The 15,275-nt window shown below is 43.3% G+C and overlaps 1 protein-coding gene across 1 annotated transcript in view; it reads left to right on the forward strand.

The window, feature by feature from the left end:
• Arfip1 (ADP ribosylation factor interacting protein 1) overlaps positions 1-15,275 on the forward strand; it is a 122,958-nt gene that overhangs the window by 97,790 nt on the left and 9,893 nt on the right. The window contains exon 9 of the mRNA XM_012516336.2: positions 1,499-1,673. Coding sequence (XP_012371790.2) covers positions 1,499-1,673 — 175 coding nt within the window. The remainder of the gene's footprint in view (positions 1-1,498; positions 1,674-15,275) is intronic.

Consider the following 15,275-nt stretch of genomic DNA (forward strand, 5'->3'; position numbering starts at 1 on the left):
TTTTTTTTTTTTTGGTGGAACCGGGGATTGAACTCGGACCCTTAGCTCTTACCAGGGAAGCGCTTGTTCCACTGAGCCATATTTTTACATTCTTAATAGATGTTGTGTGTATATCCATTAACATGGATGAATCTAAGAAAGAATGTTCAGGGGAAAAAGCAAGCCAAGCAAGAATATATCCATTCTGATACCATTTATATAAAGTTTGAAAAAGAAAACTAAACAGTATTTACAGGTGGCTATCCATAGTTATCTGAAGAAATTAAAGAATGATGACACTAATTCAGAGTAGTATTTATGTATAAAAAAAGAATTGAGCTTGGAGAAGAACATAAGGGGTCTTTAAAATACTAAGTTCGATTTTCAGATTGGATTCTTGAGGATTTTTACAATTGTAATTTATAATTTGCATATTTGTCATGTATTCTTTCATCTAGAAAAACTCATAAAAATAATAAGGGCGCTAGGGCAGTAGTGACCTAAGCCCTGCCTGGCCAGCACAAGGGCCTGGGTGTTATCCCCCATGCTGTGTGCCGTGCTGGCCCCACGCTGAGCCGGCTACCACAACTGGCTGTTGTGACACATGCCTGTGATCCCAGCACTGGGGAGACTGAGGCAGGAGGATCACTACGAGTCTGAGCTACGTAGCAAGACACTGTACCAGATAGATAGATAGATAGATAGATAGATAGATAGATAGATAGAGGTAAATTTTTTTTAAGAAAAAGAATAATAGTAAAATTCAGTTATACATTATAAATATAGTTTAAAAGCTGCCACAGTTATTATTCTACTGTAACTTGCAGCAGAATTTCAGTCGCGTGCACGCTCATATTGCCCCCCACTGTGTGCTGGCAGCTCAGGCTGTCACTCCAGGACTCTGCTCTTCAGTGTGACTGGCTGGACCTTTACCTGGTGGCGCTTTGGTCTGCCATCCTCATCTCCTCGCTGCTTGGGTCTGCCAGTTCACTTCAGAATCTCTGCTGGGGATTGCATTGTTGTGACATGTTTGGTTTTAGCATCTATTTTATAAAACTGATCTTTAAATTTTAGAAATTTTATTTGTCAGTGCTGACAGATATTGGGAGGAATGGTTAATAGTATTAAAAAGCAGACCCCCCCATTTATAATTATGTTTTTAATGGCCCCTCCTTGATGATACTGGAGATCAAACCCAGTATCACACACTAGTCAAATACGGAGCTACTGAGGTATGGCCCAGATCCTACCCCCAACCCATATTCCTATATTAATAACTCTGTTTCTAAAGAAATAGTGGACCAGGGAGATAGCTCAGTAGCATAAGCACCTGCCTGGCAAGCGCAGCATCCAGCGTTCAACCTGGAGTACTGCAAAGAAAAGAAAGATAGTAAGGTTGGAACAGGTATGAAAATGTGTGTGTTATTGCGTAACATGAGAATGAACATTACATTTTCCAGCCCATCTTCTGAACATCATTCACTCTTTCTGTTGGATGCATCATTTATCCTTTTTCCAGGATTGAATATGATGCGTATCGCACTGATTTGGAAGAATTGAACCTTGGACCACGTGATGCAAACACTTTGCCAAAAATTGAGCAGTCACAACAGCTGTTCCAAGCACATAAGGAAAAATACGATAAGATGCGCAATGATGTTTCCGTCAAATTGAAATTTCTAGAAGAAAATAAGGTAAGTTTGCGCTTTACCTTCTAACATCTTTCTGTGGCCTTTAAAATAGTCACCCAATGGGCTGGTGAGATGGCTCAGTGGTCTAAAGCACCTACTTAGCAAGCTAAGCTAAGCGAAGCACAGGGACCGCGGTTCAATCCCCCAGCACCACATGCCAGCCAGCCCCTCCCCCTGGTGGGCTGAGCTGGCCACACACACACACACACACACAACACACACACGCCTATAAATAAATAAATAAAATTAAAAAAAAATAAAATAAAATAGTCACCCAAAAGAATAGAAAACGTTTTGTTTCTGTTACTGACTTTTATGACAATTACAAGAAAGAAATCTCATGTTTGTTTTTAGAACCCAGAATACAGTTAGTTTTCTGTCGTAAAAGTCATCAACTATACTGTCTTAGTCTTTTTTATGTAGCTCCTCATAAAAATGCATTTAACTATTGATCTTCAAATTAATGTTGGTATTGGTAGCATGTATTTTCAATAGTTAAATAATGGTAAATTCTGCTCTGAATATTTTGAAGCCTTTTTATTAATGGTTCAGATTCAGATTCAGATTTCAAGGAGAAAACGACCACATTCTTTTTGGGCATTGATAAGTGAAGAATGATTAAAGGATCCAGGGTAGGGCTTCAGTTAGCATAACCTAAAGGATAGGGCAAGAACTCAGCCTGCTGCACTGCTCCCCCACAGTGTGAGTACATGTAGAGGACAGGAAGTGTGAGGGTTGAGGGCTGGCTGCGGCGTTCCCCTCAGGAGCGATCTGTCCGGTGGGCGGGCTCTGAGTCTGGTTTAGTAAAGCACAGGTTCCCATGTGCGCCCCATCCTCCACCGTGTGCTTGTTGGGCTCTGTGTTGGGGATTGCAGTCCTGGCAATGTGGCGCCCGAAGTGAGCATCGAGAAAGGGTCAGGAACGTACTGCTCAGTGCTGGGACGCGGCCTCACGCCTTCCCAAGTCCCAGGGGCTTTAGCCCGCTCTCGTCAGGTGGCGTCTTAGAGCAGTTTTCAGCTCTCCCAGGAAACAGTGATGAGCAGTGTTTATACTCCCTGCTGGGATACACCAGGGCTGTAGTAGTCCCGTGTGTCAGTACCATTGTCCTTAACATTTTCTCTGCAGTTTAATACATCTTCTTGGCATCTACCCACGCTACCAGTGTCACTAACATCCTTAGCCACTACAGGTGAAGATTACTCACCTGCAAACATTAGAGTGGCATGAAACGAAGCCTTACTAGTTTCAGATACCTGGCACGAGCACAGCACACAACCTTTGGTGTTTGTTAGCCAATGTAGCATGACCTTCAACTCAGCCATGTGTTTGTGTGTGTGTGTGTGTGTGTGTGTGTGTGTGTGAGCTTCACGCTTCTACATTTTGATGGGCATGCATGTATCACTAGATATGGGCATTGTATGTTTTAAATATAAAAATATGCTTGAGGGCTAGTGAGATAGCTTGGTGGTCTAGGCACCTGCCTGGCAAGCATAAGGGCCTGGGTTCAGCAATCCCTGGTAGCATGCTGTGTGGCCCCTGAAACCGGGCACAGGGGTGGTGGCACGCACCTGTAATCACAGCACAGGGGAGGCTGAGACAGGAGAATCACTATGAGTCTGAACTGCATACTGAGACCCTGTACCAAATACATAAACAATTTTTAAAAAATGTGTGACATTCTGCCCTATGATCACTGTATCAGGTAGTGCTAAAAGAGGCATATTAGAGAAATACACATGTGCTAGGGAAGCAGACTGACAGGAGCGTGCAGGCTCACGAGCTCAAGTGGACGGAAGGAGCAAAGTCACTGGGGTGCTGACTGCACCAGGCCTTGATCACCACAGGGCTCTCGAAGAAGGCGCCCTGCTGGCGCCAGGCCAGCTATATAAATTTTAAATGTCACTCGTGTGGATCTCACTTCTAGCTTTGTGTTGTAAGCCCTGAAGAATTCTTTTAAAATTGAAAAGTGGCAGGAAAAATAAAGATTTAGAAATGCCAGTCACTGTTGTTTCAAGCAAGAAAAAAAAAATCTTGGAGTGCTCAAACCCATAAGGACTCTCCTACAACCAAATAAAATGATTGGAAGCCTAACTAGAGGGGCTCAGCAACAGACAGCAGTTGTTGCAGAGCGGGCAGGGACTGAAAATGCAAATAGGAGGCTGGTTTGGCTCGCAGGGAGTGAGGTCGAAGGATAGGAATTTTTTCTGTTTGACCCACTGTTTAATTTGAGACAGCAAAATACTCAAGAGGAAGCGGTTGGTAGGAAGTTGATGATGTGTGTTTGGAGTTGGGATGAACAAGGTCAGGGCTCAGATAAAGGTTTGAAAATCAGGGCTTTGAGAATAATGTCATCACCATTTCTCTTTTTGACTGTAAAATAAAAATAGAAAGTTGTTTGTTTTAAGGGAGGGATCTTATACTCTTAGATTATGTCTCAGTCCTTACAGATTTCCATAACAAAGCACCATCAACTACATAGCTCATAAATAGCAGAAATGTGTTTCTCACATCTGTGTGGCCTGGGAAATCTGAGATCAAGGTGCCAGCAGACTGTCTCTGGGGAGGGCCTGCCACCTGGCTTATAGATAGTCTTTTGTGCTGTGCCCTTGCACTGGAAAAAGGCAGCAGTCTCTCTGAGGTCCTGAGGGCGGGCACTGATTCCATTCACAAGGACTGTCTCCCCTAGGGCCCCATCACTGTGTAAGGCCTCACTTCCTAGTGCTGGTGCCTTGGTGGTGAGGGTTTCTAGCAGGCATGTAGTGGGGGAGCACGTTCTGAGCAGGCTACATACAGCCTGCGGTTTGCCTCACTTTGGCTTCCCATAGTTGGCATTGAGCTGGATTTCAGTGTGGACTTAGTAATCAGCTCTTCTAAAATAGCGTTTATGTGGAAACTTTGGTCTTTTTGTCTTTTTCTTATATATAAGAAGATACTGTCACTGGTATTTTAAGCAATAGTAACTACAATTTGGATGAAGGCTTAGATCCCTGAAAGAAATTTAAAAAAATTTTTGTTATTGTCATTGAGCAGCAGTCACTTTTTTTTTTAAATTTATTTACTTTATTTATTTATTTATTTGTGTGTGTGTGGCCAGCTCAGCCCACCAGGGGGTGGGACTGGCTGGCATGTGGTGCTGGGGGATTGAACCGTGGTCCCTGTGCTTTGCTAACCTTGTTCTAAGTAGGTGCTTTATACCACTGAGCCATCTCATCAGCCCCACTTTTATTTTTAATAGCTTCAAAAATGAAAGGATAAACAAGCTGTTAAGTGTAGGAACTTGGCATGCCAGGCTGCCTTGTTGGTGGTGTGAAACACTTCAAATCTGGATGGTTTTGTTGTGTTTTGTGAAACTGCAACTGAATTTATAATTTAGCAGGTCTGCTTGGTGTTAGATAATTAACTTAGTCCTTGAATTTTAACAAAATACACTTTTTCTATTTTTTAAGTACAGTATATTGAAGCATAAACTTAAACACTGATTGTTCTGTTTTGTAATTTGGTGACATCTTAAAGACCTGGTTAACAGGTTTTTGGACCTTTTTCTTTTGAAGACTGCTTTCTGTTAGTTCTCGGTCACGAGGGGAACTCTGTAGTAAACGGCTGGTAGGGCACATGCTCTACCGACTAGCCCTGCCCCCAGCCAAGTGCTCTTCTCTGTGAGAGGCAGGTAACCAAACAACCGCAGCAGTGAGTAGTTCCCAAGTAAGCAAGTGGTCATGAAGCCCAGGACTTGGAGTCCTGGGATGGCAGTAATAAGCTTAGTGCTTCCATGTGTGTATTTATCATGAAACTTGAGTTCTACTTATAATCTACATTTTCTAGCTCTCTATCCATATTTGTGTTTGCCTTTAGCCTAAACAACCTTTATTAATTTCTCATACTCTCTGTTTACTGAACAACATTGAGTTGCGTAGCAACTTTAAATATCTCTCCTTTCAGAGACCTTTAAGTATGTGTCGTTATCTTTTTGTGAGTTAATGCAGTTTGCATACCAGTTATGGTTCCAAACAAAACATAGACCGCGGTGTTTAAGAGGAAACAAACAGACCTCTCACTGCTTTGTGGACTGTGTGTAACAGGTACCATGCCTTCCTTCGCAGGCCTCGTGACAGCTGGTCGTATTGCCAAGTGGAGAGTGTTCATTCACCAAATGTGTGTTTGCATTCTTCCTAGAATTTTAGCACACTGGACAAGCCTCAGGGGCCTGGAAGTGTGCGAGGGTCCCCTAGGAGGGCTGAGAGGGCAAGTCCTTCCCTCCCTCTCCTGGCACGGGTGAAGCATGCCCTCGTAGAGACACTTCTTGTCTGCAGTGTCGCTGGCGTAGAAAGAGGAAGCAAGAAGGTAGAGAAAAACACCCAGATCAACATCAGCAACTTACTTTATTTTTTATTAACTCTTTATATTTATTTCTATAACTGAACACATAAACAGTAGTATTTGAGACACAAATAAAATAGGTAGATATAAATAGATATGTATATATGTACATAGAGTAAAATTAAGTCATAGAAGTGAAAGAACCCTATTTGTTTCTGAATAAAAAGTAAAGGGATTGAAATCTCTAAGCATGTTAAGCGAGTAGGGTGTTGGTGATGCTGAACACAAGAAATGGCCTTCATGCGTCCCCTCCTCCGTGCAGCTGGCTGCCTGTGCTCCATCATGTCATTGTTATCGTGTAGTTATTAGTTCGATAATAGTTTCATGTTGCTCTTGTTCTTTTTTGCTCACTTAACAGACATTTATCATGCATATACTATGTGCCAGAAAGTCAGGGAGTATTCTGGGTATCAATGCCTCGTAAGAAAAATAGCCTTAGTCAGATCACACCATGTGTATATGTGTGTGTGTGTGTGTGTGTGTGCGCGCGCGCACGTGCGTGCATGGTGTGTGCTCTTGTGTGTGTGAAAGTGTAGCTGTGACTGGTGCCTTCCATGAGAGGCACATGATTAGCTGAACTCCCAGGACTGTAATCCCAGCTGCTTGGGAGGTTCAGGCAGGAGGATTGCAAGGTCCAAGTCCATCCTGAGTGGAATAAAAAGAGCTGGGGATGTAGCTCAGTGGTAGAACATCCCTGAACTAAATCTGTAGTAGCAGAGTGGAAGTTTTGGTCAAGAAGGCAAAGCAGAAGTGCTGTGGCCTATTAACTAAGTAGCTGGGAAGCACATTCAGAACGACGGCGACCCAAAGTGAAGGTGAGTAAAAGTGAGTGAGGGCCAGGCGCTTGGCCTCCCCTCCCTAAGGGAGCAGCTGCTTTGATGCTGGTAAAGCCCTTGAAAGCGTTCTTGGCAAATGCTAGGTTTGAAGTACAAAGGACAGGTTTGTATTGTAGGAGGACCTCGGAAATGAGTCCAGTAATTTAGAGAAGAGACAGTAGCAATGTGGATAGAGACATGGAACGAGATGCTTTCAAGAGGTACTTAGTGGTGGACACAGGGACAAGTGTGTATGTGTGCCACAGGAGGGACAGAGTCACTGTGATGGCTGTCATTGGGGGGCTTGGCACTTTCTTCAGCGCGGATTGCAGACTGTCAGGGCGTAGAGATGTGAAGGTCTTCGTGTTCCCACAGAGCCACTAGTCAAGAAGGGGAGGATCAGCATTCACCTGTGACAGATCCAAGCATGGTGGCTTTTGTAAGGGGAAAGCCTGGGTGTGTAGGGACTGGAGGGGACCTGGTGGGTCATGGGCTTCCTGGGGCAAGTGAGGCTGAGGCCGGGGCCTGAGTGCACGGGAAGCAGTGGACTGGTGGGCTGTGTGGGGAGAGTTGTTTTGCTGTTGTTGGATGTGTTTTACTTGGTGTTTTCGTACTGGGGACTGAACCCAGGCCTTCACACTGAATTATACCCCCGGCCCTTCTTTGATTGTTTGTGGAGAAAGGGTCTCACCAAATTGCCCTAGCTGGTCTTGAACTTTGCATCCTTCTGCCTCAGCCTCCCAGAGTGCTGGGATTGCAAGCATGTGCCACCACCCCACCAGGAAGAGAGTTTGAGCTAGGAGGAGTGGCCCATGCTAAGGGTCAGTGAGATGGCATGGGGAACACGGAGGGGAGCCCTGGGCACAGCCGGCAAGCAAATGGGCCGACATGGTGAAGTGACCGGTGCAGGGCCATTCATGGCAGCACCGCTTGTACAGAGCACTCAGACACCATTGCAGGGGTTGTTGCACACCAGTTGACTTGCACCAGGAGGGCTTTGCACCTCTGAAATAATAGTAAAGAGGCTCTGGGCAGAAAGCTCCTGAGGTCATGCTATTCTTTGCAAAAGAACTGGGCATAGCACTGAGCCTGCAGCCCTACCTTGTGTGTAAGAAAGATGCGGTGAGAATGCAGTCACAGGGTTTCATGTTTCCATTAAGAAAATCCAGAAGGGTTAACTAATTAATAAAATCAGTTGCCCATAGTAGAACCAGACAGATGGAGACAATAGTGAAAAGGAAACTTCTTCTCCAGACTTTTGATGTCCTTTGTTTTACAGATACAGATGACCCGCCAAGCCTGGGTGCAGCGGCGACACCCTGTCATCCCAGCTACTCATAAGGCTGAAGCAGGAGGGTTGCGAGTTTGAGACCAGTGCGGGCAGCACAATGAGACCCCATTTCAAAAAGTTCAGCGTGTTCAAAAACTAAGACTTACTTTTAGAAAAAATTAGAAAATGTTTTCTTTAATAGCATCCTTATCATTTTTTAAAACTGAGGTTAGAATAGATTCGTTTCCCAAACATAGTAAAACCTATAATTTTCCTCTTTGCTTTAAAATCCAGTGGCCATCTGGTGGCACACTGATAATCCCAGCCCTCTGGAGGCTGAGGCAGGGGGATTACAAACTTGGGCCCAGCCTGGGCAAATTAGTAATTTAATGAGACCCTGTATCAAAATTTATAAAAGAAAGGGGTGGGGACGGGGGGACATAACTCACTCACTGCCAAATGATCAGTTCTGTGTTGGAGACTAGGAAAACAGGTAACTTGCCAGGTCATATTACCTACATCATTCTTAAATGACAGAGTGGAGTTAGCATCATACAGTAGCATTTATTTATATAAGAAAATATTTTCACTTAGTGAACTGTCTTACAGAGCACTTGATTTTTTTTACCTAAACGCTCATGGAGGAAGAACATTTTGCTTGTAGTTTGCATTGCCTCCTTTCTGTCTTTGAAATGAAGCAGAAGCTAACCGTATATAGACCATGCAGTCAGAAAGAGTTGTGAGTTGACTTGCAAGTTAGACTCCCCATGCCATAGCCCCACCAAGTCATCACAGGCCACAGACGGTGGAGGGGGGCTGGCCAGCCAGCTCCTACAGTTTCTTAGCTGTGCTGAGATTTCTACAAGGTGTTTTTATAGTTATTTCCTACACAAAAATTAAAAATTTCAAGGGATAGCTTTATAATCCAGAATTAGTGGTTTATACCTTTCACTGGGCTTTTATTTTAATTTTTGAGGCAGAGTCACTGTGCAGTTCAGGCTGGCGAGTTTACTGTGTAGCACAAGATGTCTTGAACTCAGGTGACCCTCCTGCCACCACCTCCTGAGTGCTGAGGGGACGCTCTGGGCCCCACATGTGCAGGATAGGGTTTCTGTTGGAAGTTCCGTTTTCTGTGGAGTATGTCAAGGGCGGGAGGTTGCTAGTACCTCTCAGTATGAAAAGGATCCACGCAGAATGTGTGTCTCAGCCGTGCGTGCTCTCGGGCACGGTTGGTGCCTACCTGGGTTGCTTTGCTGGGTCCTTCAGGACAAGCACTGTGAGGGCTGTGGCGTCGGCCAGCTCTCGCTGTCCTCCTTCACATCCCAGGAGTCTGTTTGCTTAGATGCGAGGCCTTCGGTCAGTACTTCTGAGAAGAACATGAGAGCATCAGGTCGCTGCAATCCTGTCACCTTCCCTGAAAGCTCCTGGAGTGACTCAGCTCCGGAGTGACTCAGCCGAGTCCTTTCTTAGTTCATGCGTACTTTGTTTGACTAAGAAAATCATTTGATAACAAGGGATTTTTCTTCATTCCTCTTGGACTTAACAGTGTTCTGATTTTCTATCCTTATTTCTTCCTTTAAATTTCCAAGAAATATTCTCTACATACATAGTAGGTTTTTAAGGTGCGTGATTCAGACTGTTACTGTGCCTAAGCCTAAAGAAACTAGCTGTAGAGGTGTCTTGGAATGCCCCGCCAACAGGCATCTTCCCTCTGGTGCAGGATATTGGATAAAATCTGTTACGTACACACTGCTGTTACATATGAAGAAGAAGATGTACAGAATGGTGCCTGCTTGGGCCTGGCCGCTTGAGCAGAGCCCGGCTCCCAGGAGCGCCAGCCTGTGCGTGGGGCTCAGGGCCCAGAAAGGCCCAGGGAGAAACTGCACGCACTGTTTGTGTCTGTAAACCTGCTGAACCGTCTCTTCTCTTAAAGTAGAGCGTACCTTTGCTTACAGATTTTTAAAAAGAAAAGTAATAGTTTTATCATAAATTTTGATAAAAACTCTTCCACTAAGCTTATAAATAGTTGCCAAATGAGGAAGATTTGAATTTTGTGGGTTGCAGGAAATTGGGCTCTTATTTTAGCTGTCCCTGCTACGCTCCATCGCCATCCCTTAGTGACAAGACTGTCCTGTGGGTGTAAGGATAACCAGGGTACCCTGTGTTCGCTGGTCTGCTGCCCCTGCCCAGTGCTGGCTGATGTCATTGCCCTCCTCCACCGTGCTGCCATTAGCGCTCAGCCAGTCCGTCTGTGACTGTGACCTGGCAGCCAGTGGAGGAACGCAGCCCCCGAGGCTGCCTGCATCTTCTCTCCTTCGCTCTGGTCTCAGGGATCTTGTGAGATGGAAGAGTGGTGGGGACTAATACTGGCCTTGAGGTAGGGGTGCTGCGGGTGCACAGGTAGTGCAGGGCAAAGCAGGGACACGCTGGCTGGGGGACTGTCTCTTTGAAGCCTCCTGTGCCGCCCGCCCGGGTTCCTCCTGTGTTTTGTGGGGTTTGTGAAAGTGCTTCTGGGCTCTCAAGACTTCTCTGTGAGGCTGCTGTAGCCTCCCAGCTCCTTTTCAAAAAGGATAACATGTCTCACATCTACTTGACAAGGCATCCCAGTTCACTAGCTACTGTTTGGCACCTCAGTCAGTTTTGGAAAAGGAACGCAGGATGATGTGTGCAACTTCGTTTCTTCTGGGAATTTGAAAGTTTCTTCTCTCTTCCTTTCCTTCCCTGCCCTGTCAGCCTACGGACCCTCTCCCTGGGTGTCCTTCCACCTCCTCCCCTTCTGTCATCAGAGTCCCTCCTCTGGGCAGTTTTTAAAGTATGCAACACTATAAGGGAAGAGTAAAGGAGCTAACATTGTAAAATTACACAGTGAAAAAGACAACAGATATTTTTGGTTGTGGATAAAAAGTTTATGCATTCAGTTTGTTTTTAAAGACATACAAGATCTCCCTGTGTTGCCCATGCTGTATGAGGGTCTCTCCTGCCACAGGCTCCCTCGTAGCTGGGGCTTCAGGTGCATGTGCGGGATTAGGGGCGCAGTCAGCGCTCTCTCTCTCTAGCTCTCGCTCTCGCTCTCTCTCGCTCTTGCTCTCTCTCCCGCTTTCTCTTGCTCTCTCGCTCACTCTCTTTCTCTCTCTGTTTCCTTTTTCCTCCCCTCTCCTCCCCCTCTTCTTTCCTCTCCTCCCTTTCCCTCTCCTTCCCTTCTTTCTGTGTTGAATGTTAAACCACAGTCAGAGTTTTAAGGCACTAAAGGTGTTTTTGAAATCCTTGACTTACTCTTACTAGACTGTGCTGGTTATATTTCACCAGTTATTTTGTTTTCAGAGTGCAGAAATTGGTATTATTCCCTCTCCTGTCTTAGGGGAGTTCCTTAGGACTCTTATTTTTCATGGTTGTTGTTGTTTCTTGTTTTTGTTTTTAATTCTGTTGACTTACTTGCAGTGCTGGGGCTGGACGGGGCCTCACACACAGTAGCTCAGCGCTCTGCCCCTGAGCTACAGCCCAGCCCTCACTTTCTTTTTTTCTTTCCTTTTCTTTCCTTTTTTTTTTTTTTTTACCTTGCACTTGTCTGTGATTTGTTGAAACCTATCCTAATGAGTCAGAAAAAGAAAATCAACCCTTCCACCCCCACTTGTAATTAATATTTGTCTTTCCTTCTCTCCCTCCCTTTCCATTGCCCACACCCATATTTTTGATAGTGTTTCTTTCTTAACTAGTAGTTGCTTTGACATGACAGACAAAGCTATTATGAACTAATAAAGTTATACTCTCCACACCTAATAAAAGGCAAGACAGCTTACTTGCCTATTTGTTCTTCTAGTCTCTTGCTTACTGCATGAAGATTAGCAGGGCCTGGACATAAGTGGTGATCTTGAAATCGCTGGGCATGAAGAAAGGAGTTAATACCTTATGTAGTAGTGACTGGGGACTTCTTAATAAACAGCGATTTTGTTCCACTTTTTCCTGACACGTGAGCCAAGCCACTGCCCCAGTGTCTTTGTATACTTAATGAATCTAAACATCTTTCATTGGTATTCATAAATCCAGCAACAATTTAGAAGAACTTACTTATGAATATATAAAGAGTAATAACCTTTTAACTGGAAAATGCTTGTTTTAAAGTTAATTTTCTGAATGAGATGGTAGATAATCTAAGTTTGATTTAGGAAAAAAAGTTGATTTGATAAAAATAACATACCCCAGCTGGGTGTGGGGAGTGCTGGGCACCCCTCTAATCCCAGCGTCAGGAGGCTGAGTCAGGAGGATCACTGTAAGTTCAAGGCCACCCGGGGCTACAAAGTAAGTTCAAGGCCAACTTGAACTGCATAGTGAGACCCTTTCTCAAAAAAACACTACTTCATGTTCAGCTTTTCATTGGGGATAAATGGTGTAGGGACAGGTGCTCGTCTTCTGAGGACGCCAAATTCCTGTGTCTACGGGATAGCATCTGCCGCTCCTACTCTTCAGTTCCTCTCACCCCATTTCTTCCTCAGAGTCCCGTTGGCCTCTGTACAGGAGTCAGGGGTAGAGGCTGCTGTGCCCCTGAATAGTCACAGCTCTGTATGTTGTACGGGACCCCGGGCAGATACGGCAGCGTGCTGGGCTTCTGTCTGACCCAGTGTGCTTGTCAGTAGGCAGATCTTCATGTTGTTCTCTGTGATGGTTTCACCATGGTTTAGTGTGTTTCTAAATTACTGTAATGTTTCTTCTGTTAGGTTTTGGAAATTTGTTGTCATTTGATTTCTATCTATAATATTACCTCTTTTGCTCTTATTTTAAAGTTCTGCATTTTGTATTTTAACCATTTTTTTTTTTTTCTTATTAGGATATAAAGTGCAAGGAAGATTTTTTTTTCCTTCCCTCTACTGTGGAGGACTATGTGAAATGAGAGCTTACTGTTGTATTATTCTTCAGTTTTAAAGAATTGACTCTTCTTTCATCTGCTCAGATGATTTGTATTGAATCATTCATTGTCCCAAGGAGATTTAAATGTGACTTGCGGGCCAGAAATAAAAATTAGAGAAAAGGTTGCAGCGTATATTTTTTTGTATTCCTACCTTTCTTGTAAATGCTCTGCTACCCTTTTTTTTTTTTTTTTTTTTCTCGGAACCAGGGATTGAACTCAGGCCCTTGCGCTTGACAAGGAACCTTGTTTGTTTTAAACTTTTGGTTAAAAGCCTAAACTGTTTTTTGCATTATGAATAGCAACAGGATAGTGTAGATGAAAAAAGTATGAACTCCATTTGGAATAAGATATTTCTCAGTTCCCTGCCTGCCAACCCTATGTACCTCGCAGCTGTCTAACCTAAGGCAACTTAATTAACTTTGTGAGTTTGTTTTGTTGTTGATCAAACAACAAAAAAAATTGTAATAGACTATGCAGCGTAGATGGGAAAATAGCCTAGTGTCCATCATCCTGTTTCGTTTCCCCAAAGTGTTACCCTGCTGTGCTAAAGTACAGTTTATCAAAAATACTTTGTTCTTCCCTTGATTGTGCATCCTTGGGTTTCATAGTCTGGTAACTTAAATATAGAAGTAAATTGAAATAATGTCATGAATCTGAAATATTTCCTGGAATGTTTTGGCTTTTTATTCTTTCTCCTTAAAGTAGGATTTTACCTTTCCCCCGCCTCACTTTTTTTATCTGTCTCCCTAAACCACCTCAGATCTTTCCTAGATTGACTTTTTTCAAGGTCAGTACACTAAATTATAAAATGTAATAGCACTTTGAGGCAGTGTCAGAACTGCTCCTGTAGTTACAGTGTCGTCATTCCAGGTGGAGTATCCCTCACTTGAAATTCTTGGACCTAGGAATGGTTAGCATTTTAGATATTCTCAAGTTTTGGAGCGTTTTCATATGCATATTGGGAGGTGTTGGTAATGGGACCCACGTCCAAACATGGCATTCATTTATGTCTCGTGTACATCTTGTGCGCACAGCCTGAATATAATTTTGTGTGATACTCCAGTGCGCCTGCATTTGACCCCAACCCACACAGGAAGTCAGTACGGAATGTTCTACTTGCAGCATCACATGAGAGTTTTAAAAATTTTGGGTCTTAGAGCATTTTGCATTTAGGATTTTCACTTTAGGGAGGGTCAATCTATACCAAGATTATGAAAATTATTTTTAAAATTGTAATATTTCACCTGCCTTTCTAATGCTATTTAATTATTCATTTTAATTGGTAATGATTTCTGTTTAATTATAGCTAGAAATCCTGGGAATTATCTGTAGCCTAGCAGGGAGAACTCACCGTGGGCATTATATGAACGCATATTACGTAAATTAGTAAACCCAAACAGGCAGAAAAGCAAGCTGTTCTTTTTTAATTCATTAAGTTAAAAAAGTATATTCGTAAGGGCCAGCCAGATAGCTCAGCGGATTAAAGCGCCTGCTTAGGCAGAAGCAGGTGCTGGGGTTCACCAGGCTGCCGTGCCCGCCCCACCCCTGGGGCATACTGAGATGGCAGATGAGACTGGGCTTGGTGACATACACCTGTAATCTTGGCTCTTGGGAGCCTGAAAACAGGAAGGATCACTACAAGTCCAATCTGTGTAGTGAGACCTTGTAGACCCTGTACTAAATACATTTTTTAAAAGTATACTTATATTAAGAATTAGTCTATTCTAATTTTCCTTTGTTTTTGATTTAGTAACTTTAATTGGATAAAAATGTCAATTTAATTTTCTTAATTAAATTTGCATCTGATAAGCTGGGTATGGTGGTACACGCCTGTAATCCTAACACTTGGGAACCTGAGGCTGGAGGATTGCTATGTGAGGCCAGCCTGAACTACCTAGCAAGGCCTGTTCCAAAAGAAAAAAAAAAAAAAAAGAATGTATCTGATAATGAAGATATTATTACCAAAACTGAGGTGTATAGTAAGTCATAATCAGTGCTAATAGAAAAACAAATTAAGTTTTCTGCTTTGGTATAAGACAGAATGAAAACAATTAGTATGTTAGAAAGAATAGCTTCTGATATTAAAGTGAAGATTGAATTTTACACTTTAATTACATTTGGAGCTTTATTTGTTTGTTTTTACATTATAATAGCAAAGCTGAGAATCACTGTCCATACCAGTAACTGCTCTGGAGTGGGTGTTTATTTTATTATTTTTTTTTAAATTTATTATTTATTTA

Source organism: Octodon degus, unplaced genomic scaffold, assembly GCF_000260255.1.
Source record: "Octodon degus isolate 3935 unplaced genomic scaffold, OctDeg1.0 scaffold00101, whole genome shotgun sequence".
Lineage (NCBI taxonomy): Eukaryota > Metazoa > Chordata > Mammalia > Rodentia > Octodontidae > Octodon > Octodon degus.